This window comes from Mustela putorius, unplaced genomic scaffold (assembly GCF_011764305.1).
Source record: "Mustela putorius furo isolate JIRA1106 unplaced genomic scaffold, ASM1176430v1.1 tig00003836_pilon_pilon_pilon, whole genome shotgun sequence".
Classification (NCBI taxonomy): domain Eukaryota; kingdom Metazoa; phylum Chordata; class Mammalia; order Carnivora; family Mustelidae; genus Mustela; species Mustela putorius.
This window is the reverse complement of record NW_025421989.1, coordinates 12731873-12751944: the sequence shown is the minus strand read 5'-3', so window position 1 is coordinate 12751944 and position 20072 is coordinate 12731873. Positions and strand designations below refer to the sequence as shown.

At 40.2% G+C, this 20072-nt stretch overlaps 1 protein-coding gene across 1 annotated transcript in view; it reads right to left on the bottom strand.

Annotated features, from left to right (window-relative positions):
* The window catches only part of TXLNG (taxilin gamma), a 57846-nt gene that overhangs the window by 18563 nt on the left and 19211 nt on the right, over positions 1-20072 (bottom strand). Inside the window, exons 2-4 of the mRNA XM_004758904.3 lie at positions 8514-8817; positions 5618-5709; positions 67-237 (exon numbers count right to left, since the gene is read on the bottom strand). Of these exons, the coding sequence (XP_004758961.1) occupies positions 67-237; positions 5618-5709; positions 8514-8817 (567 nt within the window). The remainder of the gene's footprint in view (positions 1-66; positions 238-5617; positions 5710-8513; positions 8818-20072) is intronic.

The window sequence follows — 20072 nt, the reverse complement described above, 5'->3', positions numbered from 1 at the left end:
GTGATTATAAAATAAGCCAAGCCAGTGTCAGTCCCTCCTGAAAAACAGAAAACTGAACCAACTAACCTTTAATGTCTTATTGTGACGCTGCAGTTCCCGGCAAAGAGACTCTAGTTTGCTTCTTGCCAAGATAGCCTTGCTGTGCTCACTCTGCAAGTGGACTTTCTCTTTCACAATTTGGGCTTGTTTCTTCTGCAGAATCTTCATTTGCTTCTGAACATTCCTGCTTTCCTCCAGCTAAAATTAATAAGCACTTTACAGTCAGGAAGTACAACGAAAACCTTTGAGTTACAGCTGGAGGAATTACACTAAGAACTATGGAACTACATTTTCAAAAACCAAGTATTACAGTATTTTTTAAAACTTATTTTGTAACCTATTACTCTGCCAACCTTCTCTCTTCTAGTCATGATAGGAAAGTAAACAAAAAATCAAGGATAATGGAAAAAACAATCTTAATCTATAAAAAAAAAAAAAAAAAAAACCAAAACAAAAAAAACTCTACCCCCAAAGCAGGGCTCAAACTCACAAACCTGAGATCAAGAGTCACATGCTCTACCGACTGAGCCAGCCAAGCACCCCTTAATCTCTTATTAAAAATTGTTAAATGGTGCTTTTGGAAAAACTTTAGAAATAAACACCATGGAGTTTTACTTTTCTGAGAAACACACAGGCTGCTCTATTGAAATGGTCCTCCAAATTAGAATAAGCAGTATTGGGGCACCGGGGTGGCTCAGTCAGCGAAGCATCCAACTCCAGATTTTGGCTCAGGTCAGGATCTCTGGGGTGTGAACTGAGCCCCGCACCAGGCTCCACGCTGGGTGTAGAACCTGCTGAAGGTTCTCTCTCTCTCTGTCTCCCTCTGCCCACATTCCCCTCCTCAGCTCAGACACATGCATGTGCTCTCCAAGGAACAACAAAAAAAAAGAATGAGCAACATTCAAGTTCTTTGTGAGAAAGAGAGGAATTGCTGCAATTTTGGATTTGGAGCAAATAAGTATATTTCAAGGTTAAATCAACGCTAACAGATTAAGACAGCAGCCTTACTGACGGTTCACAGAAAAGATGCTGAGTCAATTTCAAGAGCCAAGAGTGACACCTTGTGGCCTATCAAAACACACCAAGCATCCTGAAATGCCATATGCTCACAGCTATTAAAAACATCCTTACAGAAATTCTTGCAGAAAAAATAGTTTTATTTTTGTATAATACTTTTGCAAAGTAACGTTATTATGACCACAGGTGCAGCACAGCTGCAGGAGGCTCCCCGCCTGCACAGACGATCTGTAACTCTGCAGAGAGCTGCAAGCCCTGTCCTCTCGGGCTCAAGGTGATCACAATCCAGAATCCCAGGCTCACCGTTCCTTTGCTCTTCTCATTCATCTCATTTGTGTGCGGTCCTAAAAGAACTGTTCTGGTTTCAGTTATTTTAACTTTTTTGTGGCTAGTGCAATTAAAGAACTGAATTTCTTCTTGAATTTAAATTGAGCTTAAATAGCTGCATGTAGCTAACAGCTACCATTTTGGACAGCACAACTGTAGATCATATTGCTAGAATGCATCCAAATTGTTTGCACAGATCAAGAAACAGAAAACCCTTTCTGTAAATGGCCAAAAAGTAAGTGTTTTAGGCTTTGTGGGCCACATACTCTGTTGCATTGTTGTGTTCTTTTTCTTAAACACTTTAAAAACGTAAAACCATTCTTAGCTTGTGGGCAGTACAGAAACAGGCCTTGCCAGATTTGGCCCCACTGGTTACAGGACATCTCACTTAAAAAATATGCCACACACAACATACTTTACTGACCCATTCTCAAGTCAATGGGCATTTGGGTTCTTCCCAGACTTGATTGCTTACAATGTTATGAACACTGTCCTATGTGCTCCCTGCTGTACACATGTAAGAAGTTCTCTGGGTGCAAGCCTAGGAGTGGGACTGCTAGGCAGTGACTCATGTTCTACTTCACATGACAATGCCACACTCTTTTCGAGAGTGGCTGGCAGATTTATTCTCCCATCAGCAACTTATAAGAGATCATGTAGATAGATGCGTATCCTCTCCAAAAGTACAATCAGAATTCTTAATGTATGCCGCTGCAGTGGATATAAAATCGCATCTCATTCTGGTCCAGATTTGCATTTCCCTGATCACCAATAAAGTCGAACAACTCTTTACATGTTTATGTACCTTTATGTTAAGATATCTTTATATCTTCATGTTTTTCCACTTCTCTAAAATGCCTCTTACATGTCTCTTGCCCAGTTTCCCATTGGGTTATTTGTTCTTTTCGTATTCATTCGTAGGTGTTCCTTAGATATTCCTGAAACTAAATACTCTGTTGGTTGTATTTGCTGGCATATGTTCTTCCCAGTTTTTTTAATGTGACGTCTCACTGTCTTTTGCTGAACAGAAAGTTAATTTCAACACAGCCAATTTTTGCAATCCTTTCTCTGATAGTGCTTTTTGTGTTGTAAGAAATCCTTCCCTTGGGGCACCTGGGTGGCTCAGCTGGTTAAGCATGAGACTCGATATCAGCTCAGGTCACGGTCTCAGGTTTGTGAGACAGAGCCCCGCACTGGGCTCCACACTTGACAGTGAGTCTGTTTGTAGTTGGTTCTCGCTCTCTCCTCCCACGCTTCTCTCTCTGTCTCTTCCTAAAATAAATAAAATAGGGGCGCCTAGGTGGCTCAGTCATTAAGCATCTGCCTTCAGCTCAGGTCATGATTCCAGGGTCCTAGGATCAAGCCCCGCATCAGGCTCCCTGCTCAGCAGGAACCCTCCTTCTCCCTCACCCACTCCCCCTGCTTGTTTCCTCTCTCGCCATATCTCTCTGTCAAATAAATAAAATCTTTTAAAAATTTATCTTTTTAAAAAATCTCTTAACCCAAGTTTAGAAAAATATTTATTAATATATCTAAATAAATCTAAATATCTATAATCTTTAAAGCTTAGTTTTTGACATTTAAACCCTTAATCCATTTGGAATTAATCATTGTGTGATTAATTTCTTTCTTCACATTGTGTGTAATATCTTTCCCATAATGATATACACTTTAAGAAAGGATTTATTTATTTAAGTAATCTCTACACCCAACGTGGGGCTCCAACTCATGACCCCGAGACCAAGAGCTGCATGCTCCATCAATTTAAACAGCCAGGTGTCCCAGGATATACACTTTTCAAGTTCCATTAATTTCATGAATATGGCAAGTCTCCCCCAAATGCACCAAAAGAATCCATGAAATGTTCTTCTAAATCCCCAAATGGGGGGCACCTGGGTGGCTCAGTGGGTTAAAGCCTCTGCCTTTGGCTCAGGTCATGATCCCAGGGTCATGGGATCGAGCCCCGCATCGGGCTCTCTGCTCAGCAGGGAGCCTGCTTCCCTTCCTCTCTCTGCCTGTCTCTCTGCCTACTTGTGATCTCTGTCTGTCAAATAAATAAATAAAATCTTTAAAAATAAAATAAAATAAATCCCCAAATGGTGTTTTTTCTCCCAATTTTTCCCAGTAAGTTGAACCTAAGATGTAATAAAGAGCCAAGAATAGCCAAGATACTTCTAACAAAAAGATTAATAAGAAGAATATATACACCTACCCCAGCAGATATCAGGATTATTATTACACTATAATAATCTACACTTGGGATGCCTGGGTGGCTCAGTCAGTTAAGGGTCTGCCTTCAGCTCAGGTCATGATCCCAGGGTCCTAGGATTGAGTCCCGCATTGGGCTCCTTGCTCTGCGGGGAGCCGGCTTCTCCCTCTGCCTGCCATTCCTCCTGCTTGTGCTCTCTCTGACAAATAAATAGATAAAATCTTCAAAAATAATAATAATAATCAACATCTACACAAACTGACTCAGGAATGGGAAAGAATAGCACTATAACACATACCTAAGAATCATGTTACAAACCTAATGATACCCACACTTAGCAAGTGAAATGTGAGCATTTCAAGAACCCACACTATTTGGTAAACATGGAGGCCCAAGGTCTCTCCAGCAGCCCATCCCAGTTCCAGGGCAACATGCCATACCGTCTGCTCTACAGGACATTCTACTTATCCACGCCACAAGCACCAATGATGTCAGATGATGCTATCACAAAAAGGACAGAGGACAGTGATGGCAAAGGGAAGTTTTCTAAATAGCCTTAGGAAGAGGTTACTCCATAGATGGTCTCACTGCGACAAATCTGAAGCAAAGAGAGGTTACTACTAGGCAAGTCTAATGTGTCACACATCCTAAAATGAATGTAGCAATTATTACTGGGACTTAAAAATAACCATACCCACCTACACACACACGCGCAATAAAAGCCACAAACAAAAACAGCCTAGACCCCTGCTACTTAAAGTGTTATTTAAAGGCCAATAGCATTAACATCACCACCTGGGAGATTGTTTAAATACAGACTCTCAGGCCCCAACCCAGACCCACCAAATCAGAACATGCCTTTTAACAGAAGTCCCAATGGTGCGGGTGAATCTGAGGACTGCCCTAGGCAGCTATCTGCCCTTTCTTCTAATCTATTCATGGCTGTCTGCCTTCCACCATTCTTACAGGATTCTCATGCAGATGGAACCAATAGGAACGGTTTCCACAGACAGTGGAAGATTTCCTTTCCTGAAGCCAGCAACCTGACCACACTGTGTTTTCTTCCATCTTTGTATCCGTGACTGTTCTAGGCCATTTATACTGACGCACTTGGCTTCCTGCTGCTCTGAACAGAAGGTGCTAAGCTGCGGAATGCCAGCTCCGGGGGCGCATACACACACCCCTTTGTAAAGCAAGGGAGATAAATTGTAATTCTTTGAATAATAAACAGAATTGATATTTAGAGCTGCCCAGTGACAAAAAGTAGTATTTGTGATATGGAATATCTGCTTCAGCAACAGATGAAAATGCATAAAAATCATCAATAATTCATATAAGTTTTTCACAAAAGGCATTACTTTTAGCATTTATATTACACTTACTCATTCTAAGTTTCCCACAACCCTTACACTTACAGAAAGGGTTCTAGGACGTCCCCATTCTTCAACCTAAACAGGATGGCAGGGTTTCCATGTTGAGACTTTTCATAATTTTTAAAAGAGAATTAATGTTTCTTGAAATAACACAGGCCCAAAACAAATGAGGTCAGTTTCTCTAGAAGGAGAAAGAAATGCCTGGCACATAGTAGATGTGAAATAAATATTTCCTGAGACACAGTATTGTTTTAGTAGACTATTTCATCTAACTCACAGTTTCAATCACAATGGGTAGAACATTTATCTCTAGAATTCCCCTGGGAAAAGTTAAATACAGGAACCACTACACCCAGACTAGCATCTTTAGCATCACACCGTAGTACTTCTAAGTCAGCCTTTTCACTTCTAAAACAGAGTTTTAGAAAATCTATGCCCTATCTTAGCATTATAATGTCCTATAGGTAGCCCCTTATAAAATGAAGTCACACAAGCAGCAAAAAGCCCCAAGAAATAAAATTCTCTTCAATTTTGGAACACAATATAATTTTTACATCTAAAGCTATATCAAAGTATTTTAAAAAGGTTATCAAGTACATACAACATTTTGCTGCACTTCATATGAACTTTACCCCCTTGATTTAATACTCACAAGATCAGCATATTTCTTACAGAGAGCTGCCAGCTTCTCTTCTGGAGTTGAAAGGGTGTTTAGGGCTTGCATCAATAATAAAACTTCTTTGCCTGATGATTAACAAGATGAGAGGAATAAGATCAAGTCTAACCTGTAAATTCTACATAACACTTTCTATGTTCTGACATCCAGAGTAAAATAATTTGTGCCTGTATCTAGACATAAGAGATTTACCAGCTAAATTAAGAAAGCTATTTTTAAATTCTGGATTAGCAGGCACCCCTTGCTTCCCACCCCTACCCTGAATTTTTTCACTCACTAATACTGCTAGCTATTTGTAACTCTTGCTAAAGGCTTAAAAATTCCCTTGCTTAACCACTGATGTCCAAGCTAAGACAAAGGGCAAGTTACAAAGGGCAGAATATTTTTAAAAGCTTCCTACCCAAATACAAATATAGAAGCAGGTTCAAAGAGAATTTCAGTTGGTACTCTCTAAGATGCACATAAATCACTTGTGGCATGTATTTTTTCTATAAGCAATTTAAATAACTTCTGATCATTTAGTAAGCACCTTCTGTGTGTTAACCAAGTTTAGTGTAAATAAAAGGGTGTCAACGTAAGTTCTTTCCCCCACAGGAGGAGCTAGCAACGGTATTTAAAAAAATCTTTGGCAGGGAGAAGCAGGTGGGTGAGATAGAGGACAAATGGTCTTTCAAAATAAGTGATAATATTTTACTTCTAAAGTAACCATTTTATTTTTTAAATATTTACTCTTATATGTAGGATATTTCATTTAAAAATATATATTAAAAGGACTTTGATATGTGGTATACAGACTGCTATGAAGAAAAAAAGCACGCGGACTTCAAAACTGAACACCTTTCTATCCACACAAAATTTCAGAAACAAAACCTCTCAAAGCCCAAGGCCAGTACAAATTTTAAGAGATGACTAAACATGATTATTAAATATGATTAGAAGTAACCATAATGTAACCTGCAATTTTTAATCAAGATTTTAAACCATATTCCATCTGGGTTGTTTTTTTTTTTTTGGAGACACAATTCATATACTATAAAATTCACCCTTTTAATTAGAAGCGTACGATGGAGTACATTCACAAAGTCGTGCAACAATCACCACTGTCTAATTCCAGAACATTTCATCACCCCAAACAGAAACCCCATATCCTTCAGCAGTCCCTCCCTCCTGCTCCCCCACCGCGGCCCTGGCAACCACTATGCCACTCTCTGTCTCCATGGACCTGCCAATTCTGAATATTTCATATTAAATAGAATCTTAATATGTGGACTTTTGTGTCTGGTTCCTTTCATTCAGCATGTTTTCAAGGTTCACCCACGTACAATGTTCTCACTACTTCATTCCTTTTTATAGCAGATATGATACCACATTTTGTTTATCCATTCATCAGCTGATGGATAACTGTGTTGTTCCAACTTTTTGGCTATTATGAAAAAGGCTGCCATGAATACTCATGTACACATTTTTGCATGGTCATATGCTTTCAACCCTCCTGGCTATATACCTAGAGGTAGAGCTGCTGAGTCACATGGTAACATTATGTGAAACTTTTGTTTTTAAGTATTAAGTCATCTCTACACCTAATGAGGGGCTCAAACACAACCCTGAGATCAAGAGTTGCATGTTCCTCCAACTGAGCCAGCCAGGTGCCCCATTCCCTGTAACTTCTTAAGACTCCATATCTGCTTTTACACATATAATTGGGGCTGCTGATTTTGAAGACATTTGTTTGAAAGGAATTAAAATTATTTTTTTAAAGATTTTATTTATTTATTTGTCAGAGAGAGAGAGTGAGAGAGAGAGCACAAGCAGGGGTAGTGGCAGGCAGAGAGAGAACCAGGCTCCCCACTGAGCAGGGAGCACAATGTGGGACTCGACCCCAGGACCCCAGGATCATGACCTGAGCTAAAGCCAGATCCTTAACCGACTAAACCACCCAGGTATCCCTGGAATTAAAATTATTTCTTGTATTTCTATAAGAATTTTAAGGGTTTCCAAGTTAGTGAAAAATATATTTAATATATTTAATATTTCCAAGTTAGTGGAAAATATATTTAATAATATTAATAATATTAAATAAATAATAATATTTAATAAGGATAATTTTGTACAGAAAACCATACAAATCAAACACTGTTAATCTTAGGTATACTAAGTATAAAATATTTAGGGGCACAGCACCTGGGTGACTCAGTCAGTTAACCATGTGCCTTTGCTCAGGTCATGATCCCAGGGCCTTGGGATCAAGTCCTGCATCGGGCTCCTTGTTCAGGAGCTTCTCCCTCTCCCCTGGCTTGTGCTCCTTCTCTCTGTCAAATAATTAAATTTTAAAAAAATTTAGAGTCAATGAGTAAGGCTAAAATAAAAGGGGATTTCAGATTTCATAACAAAATTTAACCTATTACCTTTTTAGTCCTAAATCTCAAACACAGAAGGAAAAAGAAAACGTACCCTTGAAAGTCAGTCTTAACCCACTTCTGAACGATAGATAACATTATGCTGTCTCTAAAGCATTGTGACTAGATTTTAAATAAAACAAGCCAATAAATGCACAGTCTTCACAGTAAATTTCAGTCAGACTACATTAAAGATGCAAACAAGGCAAGTCAAATACTACTTTGTCAAGTTGGCCCCAAATTCTGTGAAGAAAGCTTATTCCTGATTACTTAGAGAAAACAACTTCCTCCTTTGCTATCTTTGTCTCCTGCAAAAAATGCAGTAAATATACACACTTGCTCCACTGAGGACAAGAGATATATTAGCTAAACATCCGCCTCAACGCTGGCCACGTTCATAATCACCTGCGCTGTGGAGAACAGAAGTAAAAAGAGCAGCACACAGAAATGTCCAACCAATGAGCACAGACTATTACCTAAAGTCTTCTCTTTGCTCCCGCTGCAGTCTGAATCCTGCTGACCATCAGGAGGATCTATTCGAGCTTCTCGCCCAGGAATTTCCTCTCTGGACTCTTGCATGCAGTATGCTGGGCTCATCAAACTCCTGTTCTTTGTAATAAAATCACTGCCTTCATCCTCTTCCAATGAATGCTTGTTACTTGTGCCACCACAATTTGAGTCTTGATGTTGAAGAATATCATTTGATTGAGAGTTGTGTAACATATCTGCCTTCACCCCTAACCCACACATTCCAGCTTCTTCCATTGTGCCAATCACAAACTAGAGAGAGGAAAAGAAAAAATATGGAAAGAGGGGTTAAAGCAAATGTAATCAATGTTTACATCCAATAATACACCACAGATGGACAGTTTTTTTCTTTTAGTGATTTGTAAAATTGATGTAAATATGGTAATTTCTAAGTTTCAGAGTGGCGACATAACTGTAAAGTATAAGAAAATTAAAACAAATCACACAACTAAGTGGTCCCAAAGGAAGTGAGAAATGCCATTTACTTTATTTTATTTTTTATTTATTTATTTAACAGACAGAGATCACAAGTAGGCAGAGAGGCAGGCAGAGAGAGAGAGAGGAGGAAGCAGGCTCCCTGCTGAGCAGAGAGCCCAATGAGGGGCTCAATCCCAGGACCCTGGGATCATGACCTGAGCCTAAGGCAGAGGCTTTAACCCACTGAGCCCCCCAGGAGCCCTTTCCATTTATTTTTCTTTAAAGATTTTATTTATTTATTTATTTATTTATTTATTTGAGAGAGAGAGAGAGAGATCGCGAGTGAGAGAGAGCACGAGCATGAGAGACAGAGAGAGAGAGAGAGCATGAGAGTAGAGAGGTCAGAGGGAGAAGCAGACTCCCTGCCAAGCAGGGAGCTGATTCGGGACTCGATCCCAGGACTCCAGGATCATGACCTGAATGGATGGCAGTTGCTAAACCAACTGAGCCATCCAGGCGCCCCAGAAATGCCATTTAGTTGTAAATCTAAACTTATTTCCCTAAGGGCACCTGGGTGTCTCAGTCACTTAAGTATCTGCCTTTGGCTTGGGTCCTGATCCCAGGGTCCTAGCAATGAGCCCTACATCTGGCTCCTTGCAGACTGCTTCTTCCTTTCCCTCTGCCCCTCTCCACCAGTCGTGCTCCCTCTGTCCCTGTTTCAAAAAAAAAAAAAAAAAAAGGGTGGGCACCTAAGTGGCTAAGTCGGTTAACTCACTGTCTTTGGCTCAGGTCATGGTCCCAGGGTCCTGGGATCAAGCCCTGCTTCGGGTTCCCTGCTCAGCAGGGAGCCTGCTTCTCCCTCTCCCTCTGCCTCTCCCCCAGCTTGTGCTCACTCTCTCTCAAATAAGCAAAACAAAATCTTAAAAAAAAAAAAAAATACTGGGGCACCTGGGTAGCTCAGTGGGTTAAGCCACTGCCTTCGGCTCAGGTCATGGTCTCAGGGTCCTGGGATTGAGCCCTACATTGGGCTCTCTGCTCAGCAGGGAGCCTGCTTCCCTTCCTCCCTCTCTTCCTCCTTGTGATCTCTCTCCCTGTGTCAAATAAATAAATAAAATCTTTTAAAAAAAGTACTCACACTTCCTTTCAAAAATAAACTTTTTTTCCCTAAAAAGAATTCACCATTAAAATAGTCAATATCTTAGAAATGAAATTATCCTGTTAGGAAACATTAATTATTCTGTTCTTATCCCTGATGAGACGGTAGAGCAGAGGTGGCTCACTAGCTGTCCAGCAAAAACCCTCACTCCTCCAATACCCTCCAGCTGGCGCTGCTAGACAAATGCTCAGCTCAGGACTCCATTTCCCAGGCCCCTTGTATCTAAGCGGAACTCCCAAGCAGAGTTCCCACCAATGGAATGTAAGATGAAATAATGACTGTCCCTTCTTCAACAAGACTTTCATTCTTAGAAGCATACATTCTTTCCCCACCATTTCTTCCCCACTCTGGCTGAATGCAGAGATCTCCCAGACTCTGAGAGATGGCACAGCTACAGGATAAAAGAATTAACAGTCTAGGCCCCTAAATCCCATGTACATACAAAGGAAGGCTGCCCTTCCTACAAAGAACTCCACACTGGACTATTAGATGAGCACAAAAATAAAGTTCTCTCACATTAGGCCACAGAAACTTGGGAGAATAATGGTTTAAGCAACTATCCCTGCCCAAACAAATGTGGATAGTGGCCATGGCCATGGGAGTAAAGGCATTATTCTAGTATTTTATTCTCAAATCAGTAAAATTGACCTTACTCTCTCTTCTATCATAACGTTAACCCCATTTATTTATGGGCTTCTTCCCCTTAACATGATGTGGCACAAATTTGAATTTTACACATTCTATACATTCCCTCTCTGTATGAAAGAGGGCCTCTTCCCTTTCTGAATAATACAATTGGTATGTGTGTGTGGGGGGGGGGGGTGTTAGTATCTTTCTTTTACCACAAGTGGACAAAGTTACTTTCCAAAGTTTATAGGAGAGCAGAGATTCATTATTTCGAGTTACAAGAGTACTTCCAACTGAAGAACTAAAACTGATTTAAAGTATCAAAGTAGCAGAAGAGACAGAGATTGTGGAAAGTAAGTCCTTATCCTTTATAGTCTAATGTTGATGAACCAGGTCCTATACTTCTGGAGGAACAAACTGGTACAGCCACTTTGAGAAACTCTTTGACAATACGGATACATTCCAACCCAAACCCTGCTCTTAGGATTTTACCCAAGTATGCACATATGTGCAGCCAAAGGCCAAGAATGTTTAAAGAAGGGCTATTGGTAATTGTCCCCAAATGGAATTAACCCAAATTTGTTTCAAGAGAAGGGATACATTGTACTATGCTCATACCATCCAGCAACAAGAACTAACTACTGATAGATGCAGTGACACCAATCGATTTAAGGAAGGTGCCGAGAAATCCACACTGTAGGAAACCACTTATATGTAAAGTTCAGAATCAGGAAGGCTAGGGGCACCTGGGGGTGGCTCAGTGGGTTAAGCCGCTGCCTTCAGCCCGCGTCATGATCCCAGAGTCCTGGGATTGAGTCCAGCATAGGCTCCCTGCTCAGCTGGGAGCTGGCTTCACCCTCTCCTCTCTACTCGTGCTCCCCAGATATTTCGGTCTCTGCCTCTCTCTCTCTCTCAAATAAATAAATAAAATCTTCCCCCCCCCCCAAAAAAAATCTGGCAAGGCTAATCAATTATGCTGGATATCAACAGAGGGGTTAATACTGAGGGTAGGGTCTTCAGGGGTACTTGGCAATATTCTATTTCTTGAGCCAGATGGAGTCACACAGATGTTCACTTTATGAAAATTCATTAAGCCTAGGGGCGCCTGGGTGGCTCAGTGGGTTAAAGCCTCTGCCTTCGGCTCAGGTCATGATCCCAGGGTCCTGGGATACAGCCCCCTATCGGGCTCTCTGCTCCGCGGAGAGCCTGCTTCCTCCTTTCTCTCTGCCTGCCTCCCTGTCTACTTGTGATCTCTGTCAAATAAATAAATAAAATCTTTTAAAAAAATTCATTAAACCTAAACATTTACAATTTGTCTACTTTATTGAAGTAAAACCTATTTCAGAAAAGTTTATTTTTAAAGTTGCAATTTATACATTATTCAAGAGTTATGAAGAACCAAACAGAATATTTTCCTCAGGACAGAAAGATTAGCAATGTGCTGCTTTTCATGATACTTTTAAAATAATGTGCATACAATACTTTCATTTCTTAAAAAATTAATGCATTAAGAGGAAAAGGGTTGTCTATCTTCAGAGTTGCTGTTTGATGCCACATTCTAAGCCTAAAAACTTAGAAATATTTAAAAGACTCTTAAATTCTTTCAAAAATATTTAAAACTCACTTCCATATGCAATGCATTCTGTAGAATGAGATTTCACAAGTGTAATCCACAGGTATTAAATTTATAAAACACTCATGATGAAGTTTCAAAAACTTCAAAACAAACATCTTTTGTTAAATTCCTGCAGAAACTTCTTAAAGCCATGAATATGCCCAAATAATATACTACATAAGTATTAATCTCAAACTAAATGCAAAATGATCATTTTTTGCTACATTATATACCCAGCTACTAAGTTCCGCCTCTACTTTATATCAAATACTGAACTGCCATATACTACTGGGCACATGGATAATGTTAACAGCCCTCCTCTTTACAAGCAGTAGAGGAAAAACAATAAGTGCTATTAATATCATCTTTCCCAATTTTTATTTTATTATTTTTTTAAAGATTTTATTTGCAGGGAGGGGGGCAAGCGTGCGGAGCTCAGTCACAGGACCCCAAGATCATGACCTGAGTGGGAAGCAGATGTTTAACTGACTGAGCCACCCAGGCACCCCCTTCCCCAATTTTTAAAAAAATAATTTTTAAACCATTCCCCTGAAAACCATTAGTATAAGAATGGGTTCACAAAACCACAACATTGTTTTTTTGTTTTTTTTTTTAATTTTATTTATTTATTTATTTGAGAGACAGAGAGAGATCACAAGTAGGCAGAGAGGCAGGCGGCGGGGGGGGGAGGGGGGGGGAGGGGGCGGACGGACACGGGAGAAGTAGGACCTGACCTGAGCCGAAGGCAGAGACCCAACACACCGAGCCACCCAGGTGTCCCCAACATTGGCTTTAAATACCGATGAAAGTCTGTTAAAAGATAATTAAAACAGAAGACTGCTATCTCTAATACATGACAGAATTTCTCAGAAGTTGTAATGATGATAAAATCCACCTTATACCAGAAAGTTTTGTCAAGACACACCAAAAATATAATGAGCAAGCAATCTGTTGGAAGAAGGGGGAGCCATAATTTAATTAATGGGTAATTTTCTTTTTTTTTTTTTAAGTTTTTAAAATTTATTTAATTGACAGAGAGAGAGATCACAAGTAGGCAGAGAGGCAGACAGAGAGGGGGGGAAGCAGGCTCACCGCTGAGCAGAGAGCCCAATGTTGGGCTCGATCCCAGGACCCTGAGACCATGATCTGGGCTAAAGGCAGAGGCTTAACCCACTGAGCCACCCAGGTGCCCTGGGTAATTTTCATTCAGGAAAACCTGAAGCCTCTCCTAGGATCAATTTTAATAAGAAAGGTACCTGAGAAATGGAATTTGTTAATTTCTCATTTTTCAGCTCTATTAGTGTTTTTCATAACCTTTATTAAGATATAATACCCATGTAATTCACCAATTTGAAGTGTACAGTCCACTGGTTTTTAGTATACTCACAGAGTTGAGGAACCATCACCACAATCAATCTTAGAATACTTTAGTCACTGGGACGCCTGGGTTAAGCAGCTGCCTTCAGCTCAGGTCATGATCCCAGCGTCTTGGGATCTAGTCCCACATCGGGCTCCCTGCTTCTCCCTCTGCCTCTGCCTGCCACTCTGTCTGCCTGTGCTCACTCTCTCTGACAAATAAATAAATAAAATCTTAAAAAAAAAAAATACTTTAGTCACCTCAGAAAGAAGCCTTCCCATTAGCCCCAGCCCTAGGCAACTAACATACTGTATTTACAGATGTGGTTGTTCTGAGCAGTTCACCTCAACAGAAACAGGTAATACGTGGCCTTTTGTGTTTGGCTTCCTTCACATAGCTTGATTTCAAGGTTTATCCATGTTGTAGTATGTATCACTACTTCGGTTCTCTTTATTGTCAAATAATATTCCAGTTTGGATATACCATGTTTTATTTATCCATTCATCAGCTGACAGGACATCTGGATTATTTCCAACTATTGGCTATTATAAATAAATCTGTTATGAACATTAACGTACAAACTTTTATGTAGACATATGTTTACATTTCTACAGGGTATATACCTAGGAGTGGAACTGCTGGGTCATATGGTCACTCTGGTTAACCTTTTGGGGAACCGTGACACTATTTTTCTAAATGACTACACCACTTTATATTCCCACCAGCAGTGTGTTAGGGTTCCATTATTTATACGTTCTCACCAACACTTGTTATTGCCGGTCCTTTTGATAATAGCCACTACAGTGTGAAGGTATCTCATCTAATGACTAATGATGTTGACATTCTTTTCATGTGCCTATTGGTCATTTGTATACCTCCTCTGGAGAAATGTTTATTCACATCCTTTGCCCCCTTTCTAACTGGGTTCTTATTGAGTTCTAAGAGTTCTTTATATATGCCAGATACAAGTCCCTTATCAGATGTATGACTGGCAAGTATCTTCTATTACTATTCTCTCAATTTTGGAGAAAAGGCACAATGTATTCACCTATTTCAAAATGTCATAAATTTAATTAAAAATCACTCTGGCTTTCAGATTAAAGGCAGATAGGTTAATTTCAACTACCAAACACAGAAAAAAGATGCAGGACTAGAAAAGTCAAAATGTTTACATAACTCAAAACAGTAGCTGGTGGCACTGAGCATAAATAAGGACCCTGAATGTGTAGTATGAATAACCATCACATCTCATGCTGTCCTTCTATTTCATTGTTTTCTATTTTTTTAAAAGATTTTATTTATTTATTTGACAGACAGAGATCACAAGTAGGCAGAGAAGAAGGCAGAGAGAGGGAGAAGCAGGCTCCCTGCTGAGCAGATTCGGGGCTTGATCCCAGGACCTGAGATCATGACCGGAGCCTAAGGCAGAGGCTTTAACCCACTGAGCCACCCAGGTGCCCCATCATTGTTCTCTATTTTTAGTTAATACTACTTCTTTTTGTCTTTCCGGACACGCCACCCTTTGGCCTCTCAGCTCCTGTCACACACATTACATTAGCACTTATTTGGTATGCATATCCAACTAGACAGCAAAAGCTTATGCATAAAAGGTACTCAATTGCCAACTGATGGAGAACACATGGGCCAAAACGGTTGCTGAAAACAAGCCATGGAAAATATCTAAACATTACAAGTTAGAGGAAAATACCACTATGACTACTTTATCTTTAGAAGCAATACAGTATTACATTTCCTTTGCTCTCCTGTGCAACTAATTTTGATGTATTTTTCACATTTGCTAATGAAAGACTAACTTTGGCACTACAAAATCTTGGTTTATGAATAAGCCCAGGTCCAGCTGGACTCTTGAAATAGCAGGCCCCAATTTTTCTACTGTATGTGCTGTTTGTTCAAGAACCTTCTTGAGGCTCTGCACTGGGCCATGATATGAAGCAAATTCTTAAGTCAACAACTTTAAATGGTAGATTATATATATAAGCCCTCACCTCCTTAAGCAGAGATCTCTATATCACATAGCCAATACAACTTCCTATTCTGCTTTCTCTGATACCCATTCTGGATGCCTTTTCTTGGGTATTAATCTCCTGTATAAACAGCAGCAGTTAGTATTTATGCAGCAAATACTACATCCTGGCACAACTGCAAGCACTTTCTTATATTAACTAATTTAATCCTCACAATAATGTCACAAGATAGGTATTATTCGGGGCGCCTGGGTGGCTCAGTGGGTTAAAGCCTCTGCCTTCAGCTCAGGTCATGATCCCAGGGTCCTGGGATCGAGCCCCACATTGGGCTCTCTGCTCAGCAGGGAGTCCGCTTCCCCCTCTCTCTGCTTGCCTCTCTGCTTATTTGTGATCTCTGTCTGTCAAGTAAATAAATAAAATCTTTAACAAAAAAAAAATAGGTATTATTATTATTTTTAAAGATTTTATTTATTTGACAGAGACATCCAGAGAGGGAACACAAGCAGGGGAAGTGGAGAGGGAGAAGCAGGCTCCCCGCTGAGCAGGGAGCCGTATGCGGGACTCCATCATGACCCAAGCCAAAGGCAGACAGCCAACAAATGAGCCACCCAGGTACCCCCGAACATATGTAAATTTTATTAAAATTTCTACACAAAGTCATTTAAGTTTAAAAAAATGCTTAATTTTATTTTTAATTTTTGAGAGAGTGTGTGTGCACTCGGGGCGGGGGGTAGGGGGGCAGAGGGAGAGGAAGAGAAAGAATCCCAAGCAAGCTCCATGCCCAGCGCAGAGCCAGACATGGCGCGCCATCCCATGACCCCGAGATCATGACCTGAGCTAAAATCAAGAGTAGGATGCTCAATTGACTGAGCTACCCAGGGCCCCTCCAAATTAATTTATTATTTTAACACAAATGCATACTCAAATGAAATGAATGTTAAGACCCACAACCCAACAAAAATGGGCAAACAATACTAAGCAAGAAATCATAGAAAATACAAGTGGCTAGCAAACATATGCTTAATTTTACTCACAATAAGAGAAGTGCAACTTAAAACTATCAGATACCATTATTCACATCAAAAACTTTGACCACCCCGTGTGGGAAAGGGTGTGGGGTACGCGCAAGCATTCCTGGTTGGGGAACAAATTGGTTTAACTACTAAGGAGTCTAATTCAGGGCAGAGACTGTGTGGAAAGGGGTGCAAAGGAACTTTCCAGGATGATGGGAATGCTCTATAACTTGATGAGGGCTGGGGTTACAAAGCTGCACGCATTTGTTAAAACTCAGCACGTACACACTTAAAGTGGCCTCACGGGTGAAAGGACCAACAGATGGATAGATAAGTGAAAAGGTATGGTAGCAGAGAATCTAGGTGGTGGCAATATGGATGTTAGTATCAAATTCGTTCAACTTTATGTTTAAAAAATTTCCACAATAAGGGGCACTTGAGTGGCTCAGTGGATTAAGCCTCTGCCTTCCGCTCAGGTCATGGTCTCGGGGTCCTGGGATCAAGCCCCACATCAGGCTCTCTGCTCATTTGTGACCTCTCTCTGTCCAATAAATAAGAATCTTTAAAATGTTGGGGAAAAAATCATGCCACATAGCTTAAATCCACCAAACTCCTTTCTTATCAATTTCTTCTACGGACAAACAAGTACATCTATGACATTATATATATAATGACATTTATGTAGCAGTATTTGTAGTAACAAAAAAAAAATCAGAAATACCCTAAATGTCCATTAATAATGAACTAGATAGTAATAACTTTGTATGATGAGAGATGACAAACTGGTATTTTGTGGTATTACACTAATGTAATACTGCATGTGAACTGTACTTCAATTAAAATAAATAATAAAACTACATACCCCCCAAAACCAAAATAATGGACTGGAGAGATCAACTGTGGTACATCCATGTTACAGGTACTATAGCATCTATTAAAAAATAAGGTAGATGGAGAATGACTGATCTGTAAGGGTAAGTTGAAAGGGGATAAAGAAAAATGCCCAACAGCATGTACTGCATGCCACGATTTGGGGGTGTGTGTGTGTGGCTGTGTAAGTTTATGAGTGGGAATCATTTACAATCTCTGGAAGGATACAAAAAAAAACACACACACTAATGGAGAGAAACTGGAAGTGGTAGGGGAGATGGGGGACACCAAGCTTTCACAGCATGCCTGTTTTATTAATCTTTTAAGTTAGGAACCATGAGTTACCTTCAAAACACCTCCCTGCCTGGCAGGAAGCCTGCTTCTCCCTCTCCTACTCTCCCTGCTTGTGTTCCTTTCTCACTGTCCCTCTGTCAAATAAATACATAAAAACTAAAAAAAAAAAAAAAAATCCAATCTCAAATGAAAGTGAAAAATTTCTATTCGAACTTTTCCCTGAAAATCATAAAACAAGCTATCACATTTTCATTTTTTTCATGAGTCTATAGTCAGGAGCAGCACACACAGCTCTTACAGCTTGAAAGACACGAGGGAGAGTAGGTCATTCAGCCACAGCAGTGTCTACTAGAGCCCTAAACCCCAACAATCCTCCACCTCATTCACTCCCCTTCTGTCAAAGGATACATTTCTCAACCTTCCTCCCATTGTCTAAATACTTAGAGCTAAGAGGATTCCTTAAGTGAAGAAAAGACGCCTTCAAAATGGATAGCCACCAGTTCAGCAACCATTAACTGTAGGAGCAAACAGCTACTATAGAAAGTTTTGCGAACATGAATACACTGTACTCATCTACTACTTGCAATAGCTTTTCCATCAATATATTTGAAACTGAGATCGCATAGGAATTAAAAACCTAAAGAAAGGGGCACCTGGGTGGCTCAGTGAAGCGGCTGCCTTTGGCTCAGGTCATGGTCCCAGGGATCTGGGATTGAGCCCCACATTGAGCTCCCTGCTCAGTGGGAAGCCTGTTTCTCCCTCCCCCTCTGCCTGCCACTCCCCTTTGCTGTGCACGCGCGAGCGCTCTCTCTCTGTCAAATAAATAAATGAAATCCTTAAAAAGAAAAAAAAAAAAAAACTAAAGAAAAAACTATTTATTTATTTATTTATTTATTTATTTAAATTTATTTGACAGAGAGAGATCACAAGTAGACGGAGAGGCAGGCAGAGAGAGAGACAGAGAGAGGGAAGCAGGCTTCCTGCCGAGCAGAGAGCCCGATGCGGGACTCGATCCCAGGACCCCGAGATCATGACCTGAGCCAAAGGCAGCGGCTTAACCCACTGAGCCACCCAGGCGCCCAAGAAAAAACTATTTAAATAAGTTGCTTTCCTTTCTACTCTGTAGATAAAGATGAACAATTTTAAAGTTTAAAACTTCCAGTTATGCTCTTTCAAATAATACTGAAGCTTAAGAGCCATATTTCTTTGGCTTATTTTCTTTAAAGGGCTTAAATGTTTTTAGTAATGACTGTTCTTTTACTAACACTCATCTAAATAAAAACAAAAAAAGCCAACACCCACATCCACTTCCTAATTACTTCAACTACCATCTGCTTAAATGAGATCAAATGTCTTCAACTAGGGCCAGGCATGTGTTAAAAGCAGAAATAATCCAAACCCTGCCACTGAAGGCTAGGGTGGCCCTTCAGAGGGAGCAGGTGGGAAACACTGTGCACATTTATGCATTTTCCGGAGGGGGAGCTGTAGCTTTGCCTTGGGTTCCCAGAAAGTCTCAAAAAATGTTTATCAAGTAGGTGAAGAGAACCTTCACAACGCGCAGGTCCCTTTATAACCCCCATTTAACCTTCCCCTCAGAGAGGCTGGTCTTATTGTTCCCAGATAAGGCAAATGAAACTTACTGAGTTGAAGTAACTTGCCCACAATCATATTAAGTCAGCAAAAGGAACTCACAAAATTCGAAACAAGGTCTGTCAAACTCAAGAGCCTAGGTTTTCTTCATTACATAACTCCCCTCACACTTCATACATTAGCCTTGAAAAATGAAAGATCAAACAGATCTCTTGTGCAATTAAAAAATAAACCTAGGGGCGCCTGGGTGGCTCAGTGGGTTAAGCCGCTGCCTTCGGCTCAGGTCATGATCTCGGAGTCCTGGGATCGAGTCCCGCATCGGGCTCTCTGCTCAGCAGAGAGCCTGCTTCCCTCTCTCTCTCTCTCTCTGGCTGCCTCTCCGTCTACTTGTGATTTCTCTCTGTCAAATTAATAAAATAAAATCTTTAAAAAAATAAAATAAAAAATAAATAAACCTAAGAAGTTAAATGATGTCTAAAAATATATATCATGCTAGATATACAAGGATGAAATAGGAAAACACAGGGAAAGTGCTTTAAATTTTTAGCAGTGATGAACTCTGGAATTTAAAGAGGTGAGGCAG